We start from the raw sequence: 14,436 nt of genomic DNA, 5'->3' as shown, positions 1-14,436 counted from the left end.
GCCTTCTTGCAATATGTTATTTAAGAGTGGCGAGAGAGAACACCCTTGCCATGTTCCCAGTCTTAGAGGCAAAGTACTCAGTCTTTCGTTATTTTTTTATTCAAATTCAAGCTGTATTTACCAGATCTGTCATAAATAGTTCTGAAAACACCTTTAGTTAATGTGTGTAAACGACTTAGAACAGCATCTGCCACATAGTAAATGCTCAGTAAATATTAGTTGTTATATTATTATTACTCCACTCATGACCAGCCTTCTTCCAGAACGCAGTATCTAAGGTCCAGAGAACAAAGCCCCTTGGGATCTATACCTGTAGGTGCATATCCATGTGGGAGTGCAGTCCATGTTTGCCTGTTCCGTGGCTTCCCAGTAAAAGAGAAACTTAATTTGTAAGGCTTTTTTTTTTTACCTTTTACCTCAATTCCCATTCCAGTAAACCATTCAAGGGAAGAAAGTCATAGCTTAGCTCTTGTTCCCTTTTTCCCTCGGTCTCTCCTCCCACCCCCTCAGCTTCAGAAATCTCCTCCAATCAACTCAAGTCTTTCATTATTAAGTGTATTGTTAACTGTAGATTTTATAGGTAATTAGAAAAAGTTTTTTAAATGTTTGTTTATTTTTGAGAGAGAGAAGGAGTGTGAGCAGGGGAGAGGCAGAGAGAGGGGGAGACACAGAAACCAGGCTCCAGTCTCTGAGCTGTCAGCACAGAGCCCCGCGTGGGACTTGAACTCATAAACTGTGAGACCATGACCTGAGCTAAAGTCAGATGCTTAACTGACTGAGTCACCCAGGTGCCCCATAGGTATTTTTTATGCAGCTCAAGAGGTTCCTCTCTTTTTCTAGTTTGTTGAGAGTTTTTAACATGTATGGATTTAAATTTTGGTTTTTGCCAAAGGCATTTATTTTCTGCATCAATTGACAGGATCATGTGATTTTTCTTAGCCTCCTAATGTGGTAAGGATTTGTGCATACTGAACCATCCTTGGATGCCAACAGTAAATCCTTTGGTGTGTAATTCTTTTCATATAGTTTTAATTCAGCTTGTTAGTATTTTGTTGAGCATTTGTGCATCCCAGTTCATGGGAACTACAGGTCTGTAGTTGTTTTTTTTGTGTACTCTCTTTGTCTGGCTTTGATATGAGGCAATACAGGCCTCATAAAATGAGTTGGGAAATATTTCTTCATCTTCTGTTTTCTGGAAATAAGCGTAAATTGGTGTTAATCCTCCTTTACATGTTTGGTGGCGTTCTCCACTGAAATCCTCTGGGTCTGGAGATTTGTTTTGGGTGCTTGAGTATGAATTTTGTTACTAGACTAGAGCTATTTAGATTATCTGTTTTATTTTGGTGGAGTTGTTAGAGTGTGGTTTTTGGAGAATTGGTCCGCTCTGAGTTGATGAAGTCGGTTGTTTTTAGTTCTCTTCTCACCCTTTCAGTGGCTCATATGTGTTGTAATAGCCCTTGTCATTCTCAATATCGGTGATTTGTGGCTTCTCTCTTTCTGTGCTTGCCAATTTTGCTAAAAGTTTGTCAATTCTGTTCGTTTTTTGGATGAACTAGTTTTTTTTATTGATTTTCTATATCATTTTCCTGTTTTCTCTTTCATTGATTTTTTTCTTTATTATTTCCATACTTCAGCTTGCTTCAGGCTTAATTTGTCCTTTTTCTACATTCTTGAGGTCAGAATTGTGAATATTGATTTATTTCCTTTTTTCAACGTTAAGTATTAAGTGCTAAGAATTTTTTTTAAGTTTATTTATTTTGAGAGAGAGCAAGTACACATGCAAGTGGGGAAGGGGCAGAGGGAGAGGGAGAGAGAGAGAATCCCAAGCAGGCTCCACACTGACTGTGTGGAGCCCAACATGGGGCTTGATCTCATGAACTGTGAGATCATGACCAGAGCAAAATCAAGAGTAGGACGCTTAGCCAGCTGAGCCACCCAGCCACCCCTAATAGGATGTATTTGTATTTTTATTAAGTGCTTTGTAGTTGGTTTTTTTTTAATGTCTTCCTCTTTGACCTGTGGATGGATTATCTAGAATCATACTGCTTAATTTCCATGTATTACAGATATCTTTCTATTTTGATGTTTAGTATGAATCTGTGTGGTCAGGGAACATACTCTTCATGATTTCAGTTTTTTAAAATTTGTAAGATTTGTTTCTTGATCCAGGATATGGCCCATTGTGAAACACTGTGGTTTTAGGAACTCTGGAGCACCTCCCACTCATTGTTACCTCTGCCTGCCTCAGTGCCTCAGCTACAGCTTACGGTTCTTGTCTGTCACGGGCAGAGAAAAGAGACCCAGCGCAGCCTTCCAGGGGCCCCTGAGTTACTGACAGACCTGCACTTGTGCCCCCAGAGCCCTCCTACCTGCACCAGGAGCCTGGTTCATCCCCCCAAGGAGCGCTGGCTGTCCGTGACCCTTCCCGTGACACGTGATGAACACACAATGAGGCAGAGGGTGGGGTTGGACAGGTACGCAGGAGTAGCCAGCCCAGGCCCTGTGCCCTCACACCCTCGCCTTTCTAATGGGGTGGTAAATGAGGAGGGGCAACTCAGATGCCTAAGAAGCTTAGGCCCAAATCTCGGAGACAACACCGGGCTGTTGCCCCCCTCAGACACGTCCGCCGGGCGGCCTGTTCCCACCCTTATAAACAGTCCAAGCGCAAGGCTAAGAGCCCTCAGGGCCGCCACTGCCGCTGCCGCCGCCAAAGTAGTATACACGGGGCCGCCAGCCAGGGACGGGCAGCTGACACCTCGTCCCCTTCCTGCAGGGCCTACAAGAACAGTGAGGAACTTCGGTCTCGCATCGTGTCTGGAATCATCACACCTATCCATGAGCACTGGGACAAGGCCAGTGTGAGCAGTCCCCACCGGGAGTTTCCCCCTGCCGCTGCCAGAGAGGTGGACCCCCTTCGGATTCACCCGCAGCACCCACACACGAGCCGGCAGCCTCCCTGGTGAGTACACAGCCCTCAGTGGGCAGCCCGTGATTCTGTGGGGCTCTAGCCACAGCCATCCTGCCACCTGATCCCCTCTCTCACCTCCATGCGTCTTCAGCAAATTGGCAGAGTCTTAGTGGATGGAGACAAAATGCAGGTACAAGTGGAGCAGTGAGCTCTTGTACTGCTCCTGGTCCCCCTGGCTCCCCAGCTTCTGCAGGCTGTAGGGACCCGGGCCAGGCATTTCGGGGACTGCAGGGGGGGATGCTGAGGAGCCTTCCCCGAGGGGACGTAAGCCAAGTGTCTGGCCTGTTTCATTTCACTCACTGTGGTTGCCTAACCTCTTTGATAACTTCAGAACTTTTCCAAGACGGCATGGGCTATGAGCATGTCACATCCAAGGTCTTAGCGGGTTAGGGTGCAGCACTTAGGACAGGAGACTTGTCAGGGTGCCTGGCTCTGTCCATTAGGTGTCCGACTTCGGCTCAGGTCCTGATCTCAACGTTTCGTGTGTTCGAGGCCCCTGTGTCGGGCTCTGTGCTGACAGCTCAGAGCCTGGAGCCTGCTTCAGATTCTGTGTCTCCCTCTCTCTCTGCCCCACTCCTGTTTATTTTTTCTCTTTCTCTTTCTCAAAAATAAATAAACTTAAAAAAAAATTTTTTTTAAAAAGGACAAGAGGAGGAAGCTCTGAGGAAGGAGGCAGGAACTGGGGGGAGACCTGAGTCTCAGTCTGAGACTGCACTTCCGAGTGTAGAGTCCACACTGGTAGTAAAGGGGGGTTGGGGTGCTCACTGGGGGGCCAGTAATAAGGGCTCAGTAAGTGTTAACTGTCGTTGATATTTTATTCCTGTTTTGCAGTTATAGGTCTTTGATTAGTGTAAAAATGGGAGAGTAAATCATTATAATGAGTAAGAATTGGCAAATCTCATAGGCACTCTTCGGAACTCCTGGGAAGGGTGAATAATAAAAAGTAGTTGAAGGGTTTGGCAGCTTGTCTGATCAGACCTCCTTATTTCATAGATAGGAACAGAAATAAGGTGACCTGCCTGAGGTCACCAGCCACTAAGAAGGCAGTGGGGCCAGGGCCACAGTTCAGATCTCGTCCCAGGGCAGTGCTCTGCCTGTGACAGGACCAGAAGGTGGTGGCAGGATTTCCGAACAAGCCCTGGACAGCAGTCAAGGGCAGAGAGGGCTGGGAGTTTCACACCCTAAGTAGATAATAATTCTCAGCTCTCTCAGACTCACTACCCGTTTCAAACACGTATTCTATGAAATCTCCTTTACTTCTCTCTAACTGAAATTCATAGGTAAAAGGGGTGCAGTGGGTTAAGCACCTGACTCTTAATCTTGGCTCAGGTCATGATCTCACGGTTTGTGGGTTCAAGCTCCATGTTGAGCTCTGCGCTGACATCATGGAGCCTGCTTAGGAGTCTGTCTCTCCTCTCTGCCCCTCCCCTGCTCGCTCTCTTCTCTCTCTCAAAATAAATAAATACACTTAAAAAAAATCTTGGCATCTGGGTGTCTCACTGGGTTAAGCATCCAACTCTTGCTTTCAGTTCAGGTCACGATCTCGCAGTTCATGAGTTTGAGCCCTGCCTCGGGCTCTGTGCCAACAGTGCAGAGCCTACTTGGGATTCTCTCTCTCCCTCTCTCTCTCCCTTCCCCTGGTCACAAGGACTCTGTCTCTCTCCTGCTCTCTCTCTCAAAAATAATAAGCTTAAAGAAAAAGATTGTACAATTAAAAAAAATCATAGATAATCTAACTGAATGCACACTTCAAAAGGAATCAGTATAAAGTCCTAACTGTAATATAAATGAGAAGTAAAAAGAGGGTAATTGATCATAAAATAATGTACATATGATCATGTAGATGCCTGAGCACAGTTACACGGGAAGATGTCGTCAGACGTTTGCACTTGTGTGTGGAATTACCTTGAATTTGACAGTAACAGAAGCTGTTACATACAGATGTGTTGTAGCAAAACTCAGATACTACAGACTGTATTGCTGTTACTGACATGATTTTTCTGAAATGCTGAACAGCTCTTAGGAGAATGGCAGACAGAATTGTAGACGGACAGTGTCTCGTATATAAAATGGTTTTAGACTCAGATGATTTATAACAAGACTTTTCAAAAGTTGTGTGGGATGCAGGTGATTCTTATGATGCAGAATTCATTGTGTAGAGTGCGCAGCCTCTCTGCTCTCTGCCAAAGTACCATCCGGTCCCTCCAACCACTGTGGCAAACAGAACTCTCCCTGGGCTTCCGCCTCAGCACCCGGAGGCTCCAGCACCCTAACCAGGAGTCAGGCCTCGAGTTTATCGTTGTGAAGATAGAAATTCTCAGCCTCGGAAGAACTGAAAGACTAAAATCACCATGCTTCACCTTCTGAAGTAAAGTACCTAAGCACAAATTGTCAGTGTTTGCGAAAACCCTTAGTAAGAGATTGATGGAGAACTTTATAGTGAGTAGATCAAGCTGGTGGCACCTGAGCCCATAGATAGTCTTTACGCTAAAAGTGGGAGGGCCACACATAGAGTGTCTTCTAGTGGGAGGCAGGGGTAAGTGCACCGTGGCCTGTACCTGGATCTCACTCCCAGTATAAGTGAAGTGTGATGGATAGAAGAATGAGTTAAACAGCCCAGACACGTGAGGATACATGTGTTCCAGCCCAAACTGGAACGTGAAAATTTTTTACAGGATAAAAAACTGTCAAATAAATGAATAGCATGGGGAGAAAAGAGAGAGCAAGTCTGTTATTCAAAGAGTTTGCTCAACTAATACAGTGATGGACCTCATTTGGATCTTGATTCAAACAAACGAATTCTGTGAGGCCCTGATACCAAAACCAAAGACATCACAAGAAGACTACAAACAAGTATTCCTTTTGAAGATAAATTTTAAAATCCTCCATGAAATACTAGCAAAACAAATCTAGTAACATAAAAGAAGGATTATATACCATGACCAGATGAAATTTATCCCAGAAATGGTTGGTTTAACATCTGAAAACAAGGTAGTGTAATATACCATATTAATGGAACAAAGGCCAAAAACCACATATTCATCTCAACAGGCAGAAAAAAAGCATTTGACAGAATCCAACACCTTTTCATGATAAAAACATTCAGCAAGTGAAGGAGTTTCTTAATAAGTGGCATCTGCAAAAATCCCACAGCTAACATCCCACTTAACAGAGAAGGATTGCATGGTTTCCCCCTAAGATTTAAGATTAGGAACAAGACAAGAATATCTATTCTTGTTACTTTATACTCTTGTTACTTTTATAAGACCTCATTATTTCAGATTCTAGCCGGGACAGTCACTCAAGAAAAAGAAAAAGTATCTAGATTAAAAAGGAAGAGGTCAAACAAACTTTGTTTGCCAGTGACATGAGATCTCTCATATAGAGAAAATTCTAAGAAATTGTCTAAAAAAACCTTTTTTTTTTTTTTTTTTTTTTTGAGATAAAGTGTGCACAAGCGAGCCAAGCAAGTAGAGAAGGGGCAGAGGGATAGAGAGAGAGAATCCTAAGCAGGCTCCATGCCCAGCACAGAGCTCACTCTCAGGACCATGAGATCATGATCTGAGTTGTAATCAAGAGTTGGGCGCTTAGCTGACTGAGCAACCCAGGCACCCCTAAAAAATTTTTAAAATAAGCAAGCTCGGCACTGTGACAGGATATACAGTCAAAAACCAAAACTCAGTTTTATTTCTGTACATTAGCAATGAATATTCTGAAAATAAAGGAAATAATCCCATTTATAATAGTCTCCAAAAGTAAAAATACTTAAGAATAAATTTAACAGCGTTGCTTGGGTGGCTCAGTCAGTTAAGCGTCTGGCTTTGGCTCAGGTCATCATCTCACAGTCCATGGGTTAGACCCTCGCATTGGGCTCTGTGCTGACAGCTCAGAGCCTGGAGCCTGTTTCAGATTCTATATCTCCCTCTCTCTTTCTGCCCTTCTCCCACTCGCACTCTGTCTCTCTCTCTCTCTCTAAATAAGCATTAAAAAAATTTTTTTTAAATAATAAATTTAACAAAAGTTAACTTGTACACTGAAAACATTGTTGACATAAATTAAGGAAGATCTAAATAATGGACATTCTGTTTTCATAGATAAGACTTGATATTGGCAGTGTTCTCCAAATTGATCTACATATTTAATGCAGTCCCAATCCCAGAGTTTTTTGTTTGCAGGTTTTTTTGTTTTCTGGTTTTTCTTTTTTGGGGTGTTTGGGTCCCCCCCCCAGAAATTGTCAAGTTGATCCTAAAACTTACATGGGAATGCAAGAGAATAACCAAAGCAATCTTCAAAAGGAAAAAAAGAAGACTCACACTTTCCATTTTCAAAACTTACTATAAAGCTACCATAATCAAGACTGCGGTACTAGAGTAAGGACTGACATATAAAGCCAAAGGATTAGAATTGAGATCCAGAAATAAACCCCTACGTTCATGGGCAGTTGATTCCAACAAGAATGCCAAACCAATTCAATGGGGAAACAGTAGTCTTTTCAGATGGTGCTGGGATAAGTCCATACCCACATAGGAAATAATGCAGTTGGACCCCTTCCTCACACTGTACATGGAAATTAAAATGGATTGTAGATCTAAGTGTAGGAGAACTATAACACTCCTAGAAGAAAACAGGAATAAATCTTCATGACCCTGTGTTAGACAGTAGTTTCTTAGATACAACACCAGAAGCACAAATTAGACTTTGTCAAAAGTGAAACCTTTAGAGCATCAAAAGACAGCATCAAGAAAGTGAAAAGATAACCCCCAGTATGGGAGAAAGCACTTAGAAATCATACTGGGCAAGAGGCTTATATCCAGAATACATAACCCTTAGAACTCAGTAATAAAAAGGCAACCCAATGTAAAAATGATTTTTAAAATATTTACAGTGGCCCATGAGCATGTGAAAAGATGCTCAACATCATTCAGCATTAGGGAAGTGGAAATCCAAGTTACAGGGAGATAGCACTCGTTTGTGCACTTATTCACCTACAGCCTTTGTGCGTGGATGTTCATAGTGTTACTCATTAGCCAAAACGGGGAGCCAGCCTAAATATCCATCAGCTGATGAATGAGGAAACACACGTGACGTGTACATGCAGTGGAGTGTTATTCAGCAATAAAACATGGATGACATACTGATAGATGTCACAACATGCGAGCCTTGTGAACATGCTGGGTGAAAGGAGCCGTATACTGTATGATTTCGTGTGAGATGCCAGCCTAGGCCACCCCGTAGAGACCGAAGGTGGAGTAGTGGTTGCCAGGGACCGAGTTGGAAAGATGGGTGGGCACGAATGGGGAATGACTCCTAGTGGGTACAGGGTTTCTTCTTGGGGTGCGGACAATGTTCCAGTTAGGGTGATCTGCACATTCTGTGAGCATCTGAAACCTCTTTTAACTGAATTTTATGATTTGTGAAATATATCTCAATAAACTAAGAAAAAAAAGAGAAAAGGTTCTAGCCTCGGCTTTATTGGAAATATAAATACATAACCATGGAAAGGAGGCCCCTGGGTTCACACTGTAAGAGGATTAATCATGATCACTCATGATTGAGACTTTTGTGTTTTTCCTTCAATTAGAGAGTAGTTTGTTCATCCCTAAAAGGTCTTTTATTGGTTCATTATCATACCAGGAGCAGGGATTTATTTAAAATTAGCTGCTGAATGCTTTCCTCCTTAGAAGCTAGACAAAGATACCCCACCTCACCACTCTTATTTAGCACAATACTGAAGGGTTTGCCACCACATTAAGAAATAAAAGGGATACAGATAAGACAGGAAGAAATAAAACAGTTCATATTTGCAGATGACATAATAGCCTACATAGAAAATCCCAAAGAATCTACCTAACCACTGCCGCCGCCGCCACCACCACCACCGCCACCACCACCACCACCACCACCGCCACCACCACCGCCACCACCATCATCATCATCATCATCATCATCATAGCGTTCAGCGAGGTCAGGGCTCAGAGTGAATGTGAGCTGGTAACTCAAATTGGATCACAGATTTAAATGTGAAACTTAATACTACAACACTTTAAGAAGAACTTACAGGAGACAATTTTCAGAATCTAGGGCTTGCTGACAAGTTCTTAGGACACTAAAAGCATAGTCTGTAACAGGAAGAAATTGATAAATTGGACTTCATCAAAATTAAAAATGTTTGCTCTGGGAAAGACCCTGTTAAGAGAATGAGAACATAAGGTACAGGTTGGGAGGAAATGTTTGCAAACCACACATCTGACAAAGCACTCGTATCTAGAAAGATACAGAACATTCAAAACTCTACAGTTTCAAAAGACAGTCCAATTAGAAAATGAGACACGGATACAAAGACATACCACACTGCAGAGGATAAACAGATAGATGGCACATAGCACGTGAAAAGGTGCTCAGCATCGTTAGCCATTAGGGAAATGCACATTCAACAGTGTGATCCTTCCCACCCCATAGAGTAGCTAAAATTAGAAATAGCAATGATACTGAATGCTGGAGAGGGTTCAGAGAAACTGAGTCTCTTGTGCTTTGCTGGTGGCACTGTAAAGTGGTACAGCCACTCAAGAACTTTGTTTGGCAGTTTAAGAACTAAAACACTAGTAAGATCTAGGAATCAATCACATTCCTGGGTGTCTATCTTAGAGGAACAAAAATTATGCCCATGCAAAAGCCTGTACACAGATGTTCATAGCAGCTTTGTTTATAATAGCTGAAAACTGGAAACAACCCAAATGTCCTTCAGTTGGTGAGTGGTTAGATGGTACAGCCCATGGAGTACTACTCTGCAATATTAAGGAGCGACTGTTGATAAACATAATGTTTAGGATGGAGCTCAGGGTCATCGTACTGAGTGAAAAAAAGCCAATTCTGAAAGGTCATATACCACATGATTCATTTATACAACACTTTCAAGATGGTAGTATTATAGATGTGCTAAACAGATGGATGGTTGCCAGAGATTAGGAATGGGGGCGGCGGGGGGCGGGGCAGGCTGTCAGTATGATTATAAAGGTGGGGGAGGTAGCATGAGGGAGCTTTGTGGTGGTGTAATGTGGGGAAACCCGGGTGAAGGCACACAGGATTTCTCTGCACGATTTTTCCAACTGCCTATGACTCCTTAATCATTTAAAAATAAAAAGGATTTAAAAATGTATGGGGAACCTGGGCAGCTCAATCGGTTAAGCATCCGACTTCAGCTCAGATGACGATCTCACGGTTTGTGGGTTCAAGCCCTGCGTCAGGCTCCGTGCTGACAGCTCTGAGCCTGGAGCCTGCTCCAGATTCTGTGTCTCCCTCTCGCTCTGCCCCTTCCCTGCTCATGCTGTCTCAAAAATAAATGTTAAAAGAAAATTTTTTAATAATAAAAAAAGTAAACGTTTAGATGCTTAGGAGCCACTTAGGTTCTTAAGTTCCCGATATTTCTTGAGCTTACTAGGTGCGAAGCACTAGATCTAGCCCCGGGTGCTTCATGAAGACCAATGATGCCATCTGCTCCTGCTGTCATCACAAGGAGGGACACTCTAGGGAGCACATAGGAAGAGGAGCTGGAACCACACTTGGTGTTCAGAGAAGGCTTCCCCAAGGAGGGACTGATGTCTGAGGCGGGGTCCTAAAGAAAAAGGAGGGCAGGAAGGCATTCCAGCATGAAGGCCTGCCCCGTGCAGAGCCCTGGAAGGCTAGGAAGTGGTCAGAGCCAGGTGCAGTGGGAGTGGGCGTGATCAGGCAGAAGGCTGAGCCTCATTGTTCCTGCGTACCACTCATAGCACGTGCAACTGGGTCCCCTCTTTTCCACCTCCCCGCCCCCATATCAAGGAGAGCATATTCAATGGCAGGAGCAGAGGCTTTCCCACTGCACCCTTCAGTTTCCATTCACATAACCAGCTTGTGTCCAAATTCAGTGTGCACACTGAGCATGGAGGAATATCCGTCCCTGTGCCCTCCCTCAGTTAGGTCTTTCTCAAGCAAACCTGTCTCCCAGGACTGGGACACTGAACTGAATGAGATGGTTGGAGAGGAGGTGGGATGTTTGGAGGCTTTTTGTCAGCCACGCTCCCCCCTCGACTCCCACTCCTCACCAGCCCCCTTCCTCTGTCAGCCCAGATGTCTGTAATGACACTGGTTCCTTCATTAGAGCCCCTATCAACTCCCAAGTTGCCGCCGGGCACCTTGCACCTTTTTGTTTTTCCCTCCAGTGCTGGATTTGGGGGTGGGGGCTTAGGGCAGGAAGGCGGGCAAGAGCCCAGGAGCCTCCCATCTGGCTGCTGCAGGGTGTTAATTGGCCCATCAATGAACAGCCACAGCTTGGGCTCTGAGCAAAGGAGCAGCCCCTGCCCCCTTCCCATAGGACACAGTCTTGTGTCTCACTGCTCGCCTTCAACACCCACATCTAGTCTATCCCGTCCCTGGAAACTTGTAAAACTGAACCCCAGTCGGGTGTCTGCCCTAGCATGGAGAGATGTGCTTCCCTGAGTGTGTTGGGAGATATGTACCCAGCACTTGTCAAAGGCTGCTGCATCTGCCAGTTTGGTGCTGGCTGCTTCCAGGCCGGGAGTGTGCCTGGAGAGGACATTCCACTGTGAAGGGGAATCGATAGTGGAAAGTAGGTCTGTGCTACTCCTGAGATCTCTAGGGAAGAATTGCTGAAAAGAGCCCATCTGTAAGGGAATGGGGTTTTTTTGTTATCTAAGCCTAACTTTGGTTGCTGTTGTCTTACCATTCTAACCCATTTCCCTTGGCTCCATCTGTCCGCACCAGACCGTGTGCCCCAAATCCTATTCTCTGTTTTGAAAAACCAGTTTTTCCTGTGCTTATCAGACTTCACTAAAAATAAATCCTTAGATCTAAAGCTCTTGTCATTCAAAATTCATTTTCAGTCCCAGTCTGTGTCTTTACATGTTTTCACTGTCTCCAGTATTTTGTGTACCGCATTTGCTTTTTAAAGTTTCATAATCTGTTTACGAAAATGCTAAACACATCCTTTTTAGTAGTTGATATTTTATTTTGCCAATATGCAAAAAATTTTATTTTGCCTAACCTCCATGGGGTATTTTAAGAATATTCTGTTTTTCATTTTAAATAGTAAAGCTCTGGGGGCTCCTGGGTGGCTCAGTCAGCTAAGCATCTGACTTCGGCTAAGGTCATGATCTCATGGTTCGTGGGTTCGAGCCCCACGTCGGGCTCTGTGCTGACAGCCAGCTCAGAGCCTGGAGCCTATCTTCGGATTCTGTGTCTCCTTCTCTCTCTGACCCTCCCCTGCTCATGCTGTCTCTCTTTCTCTCTCTCTCAGAAATAAATAAAAACATTTAAAAAAATTTAAGTAGTAAAGCTCTGTGCATCTGTATATAGTGTTTTTCTTTTGCTTCATTGAGTTATAGTTCCCATGCTGGCAACTCTCAACATTTTTTGGTCTCAGAAACCCTCTTGAACTCTGAATTATTGAGGAAGAATTATTAAATTTTGAATTATTAAAGAGTTCTTGTTTGGGTTCTATCAATCAGGATTTACCATATTAGAAATTACAACTAAAAATTTAAAAATACCCATTTATTCATTCACCTAAAAAATAATAATAATAAGGGTGCCTAGGTGTCTCAGTTGGTTGAGCATCCAGCTTTGGCATGGGTCATGATCTTGCAGTTCCTGAGTTTGAGCCCCGTGTTGGGCTCTGTGGACATCTCAGAGCCTGGAGCCTGCTTTGGATTCTGTGTTCCTGTCTCTCTCTGCCCCTCCCCTACTCATGCACTGTGTCTATCTCTCTTTCTCTCAAATATAAATAATAAAAAGTTTTTAAACAATAATAAACCCATTATATATTAACACAAATAACAAATTTTTACAAAAATAACTTTTTTCCCCAAACACTAAGTTTTCATGAGAATGACTTGTTTCACATTGTTGTAGACCTGTTTATCATTAGGTATGTAAGATAGTAGAGTCTCACTTCTGCTTCTGCATGTTGTCCGCAGGCAGGAATGTTTTTATTGAGCCTTACCCAGATAGGCTATTACCAAAGAGAAGACTGGCTTAATAATAATTTCAAGTAATTGTGGGTATTATTTGCATTACACCAAAACATGACAAGTGATAGTTTCTGGAAGGGTTCATTGTTAATGTGGAATCTGAATACCTAACAGCAAAGGTACGTTCTTGTACATTATTAACATTAAAATCCACTGGTCTGTCATGTCCTTTGAGTGAATCTTTTATACATGTATGATATTGGATGATCATGTCTTGATCATTTGGAAAATATTGGTTCACTGACTTATGCAGATCTGCTAAATGCTGACTCGTTTTATTATCCAGTATCAGAAAAGTCACATTCATTGATGTTACTAATCTCAGCACCATCAGGACTGGGAAGCCATCAAGCTAGTGATGAATCCAAATTTTCAAATTGCTGATTTTCACTTGAAAGCTTCCATGTTATCACTGGCACCAGTGTCAGTTGTTTTCCTTACAGTAACAGGCCCACGTTGTTTCTGAGAAAATGTCTCCTAGGTAGCCCAAGTCTGAATAATCGTGGTTTGTCTGTCAGTCATTCTTTCAAGTAAAAATGGTTTTGCATGAAAAAATGGCTAGTTGTGCTAGCAACTTAACTGCAGAAGTATTGGTAAGTAGCATTGTACTACTTTATGCAGAAGTGCTCTGTGCCCGTTTCCCATGTCACCACGGAGAATACTAAAAAGAGATGTATTCCAAGATTGCAACTTTAGAACACTGGGTAATTTTTTACTGCTTCATCAAGGACATTCTGAAGTGACACTAGATGTATGTAGCTGGTGACTGGTGAGGGAGGGGACACCTGACTGCTACTTTAGCATCCCTGCTTTGATTCATGCCAAGCCATCAGTGGTTTCTCCCACCGCTGCTTTTGTACCGTCAGTGCAGATATCAGCGCAGTGAGAAAAGCAGATAGCTTTTAGATGAAATAGCTTGGGTCTCATGGACCCCCTGAAATGAGAGAGTTGCAGGGACCCCCCAGAGTTCTGTGGAGAACATTTTGAATCTATTCTCTCTCTTTTTTTTAAATGTTTCCAAGCCCTTTTAGATATCCCCTTTTGAAGAGTCCTTCAAATCTCTTGCCCATCTTTTTTTTTTTTTTTTTTTTTTTTTTAATGTTTTATTTATTTCTAGGAGAGAGAGAGAGACAGCGTGAGCAGGGGAGGGTCAGAGAGAGAGGGAGTCACAGACTGAAACAGGCTCCAGGCTCTGAGCTGGCAGTCAGCACAGAGCCCGACGCGGGGCTTGAACCCACGAACCGCGAGATCATGACCTAAGCAAAAGTCAGACGCTTAACCGACTAAGCCACCCAGGTGCCCCTCTTGCCCATCTTTCTATTTGGTTGTCTTATCTTTTTATGATTTGTAGACACTGTTTATGTATTCTGGATTTAAGTCCTTGGTCAATTGTATGTATTATAAATATTTGCCCTCTGTAGTTTCCCTTTTCACTCTATCAGTGGT

General features: G+C 43.2%; 1 protein-coding gene across 1 annotated transcript in view; it reads left to right on the top strand.

The window, feature by feature from the left end:
* Positions 1-14,436, top strand: part of PSMF1 (proteasome inhibitor subunit 1) — a 48,395-nt gene that overhangs the window by 18,669 nt on the left and 15,290 nt on the right. Inside the window, exon 5 of the mRNA XM_039237747.1 lies at positions 2,774-2,959. Coding sequence (XP_039093678.1) covers positions 2,774-2,959 — 186 coding nt within the window. The remainder of the gene's footprint in view (positions 1-2,773; positions 2,960-14,436) is intronic.

The sequence above is a fragment of the Hyaena hyaena genome, unplaced genomic scaffold, assembly GCF_003009895.1.
Source record: "Hyaena hyaena isolate Hyena2069 unplaced genomic scaffold, ASM300989v1 scaffold_131, whole genome shotgun sequence".
NCBI lineage: Eukaryota > Metazoa > Chordata > Mammalia > Carnivora > Hyaenidae > Hyaena > Hyaena hyaena.
Note: the sequence above shows the minus strand (reverse complement) of the source record. Positions and strands in the feature narration are given on the sequence as shown.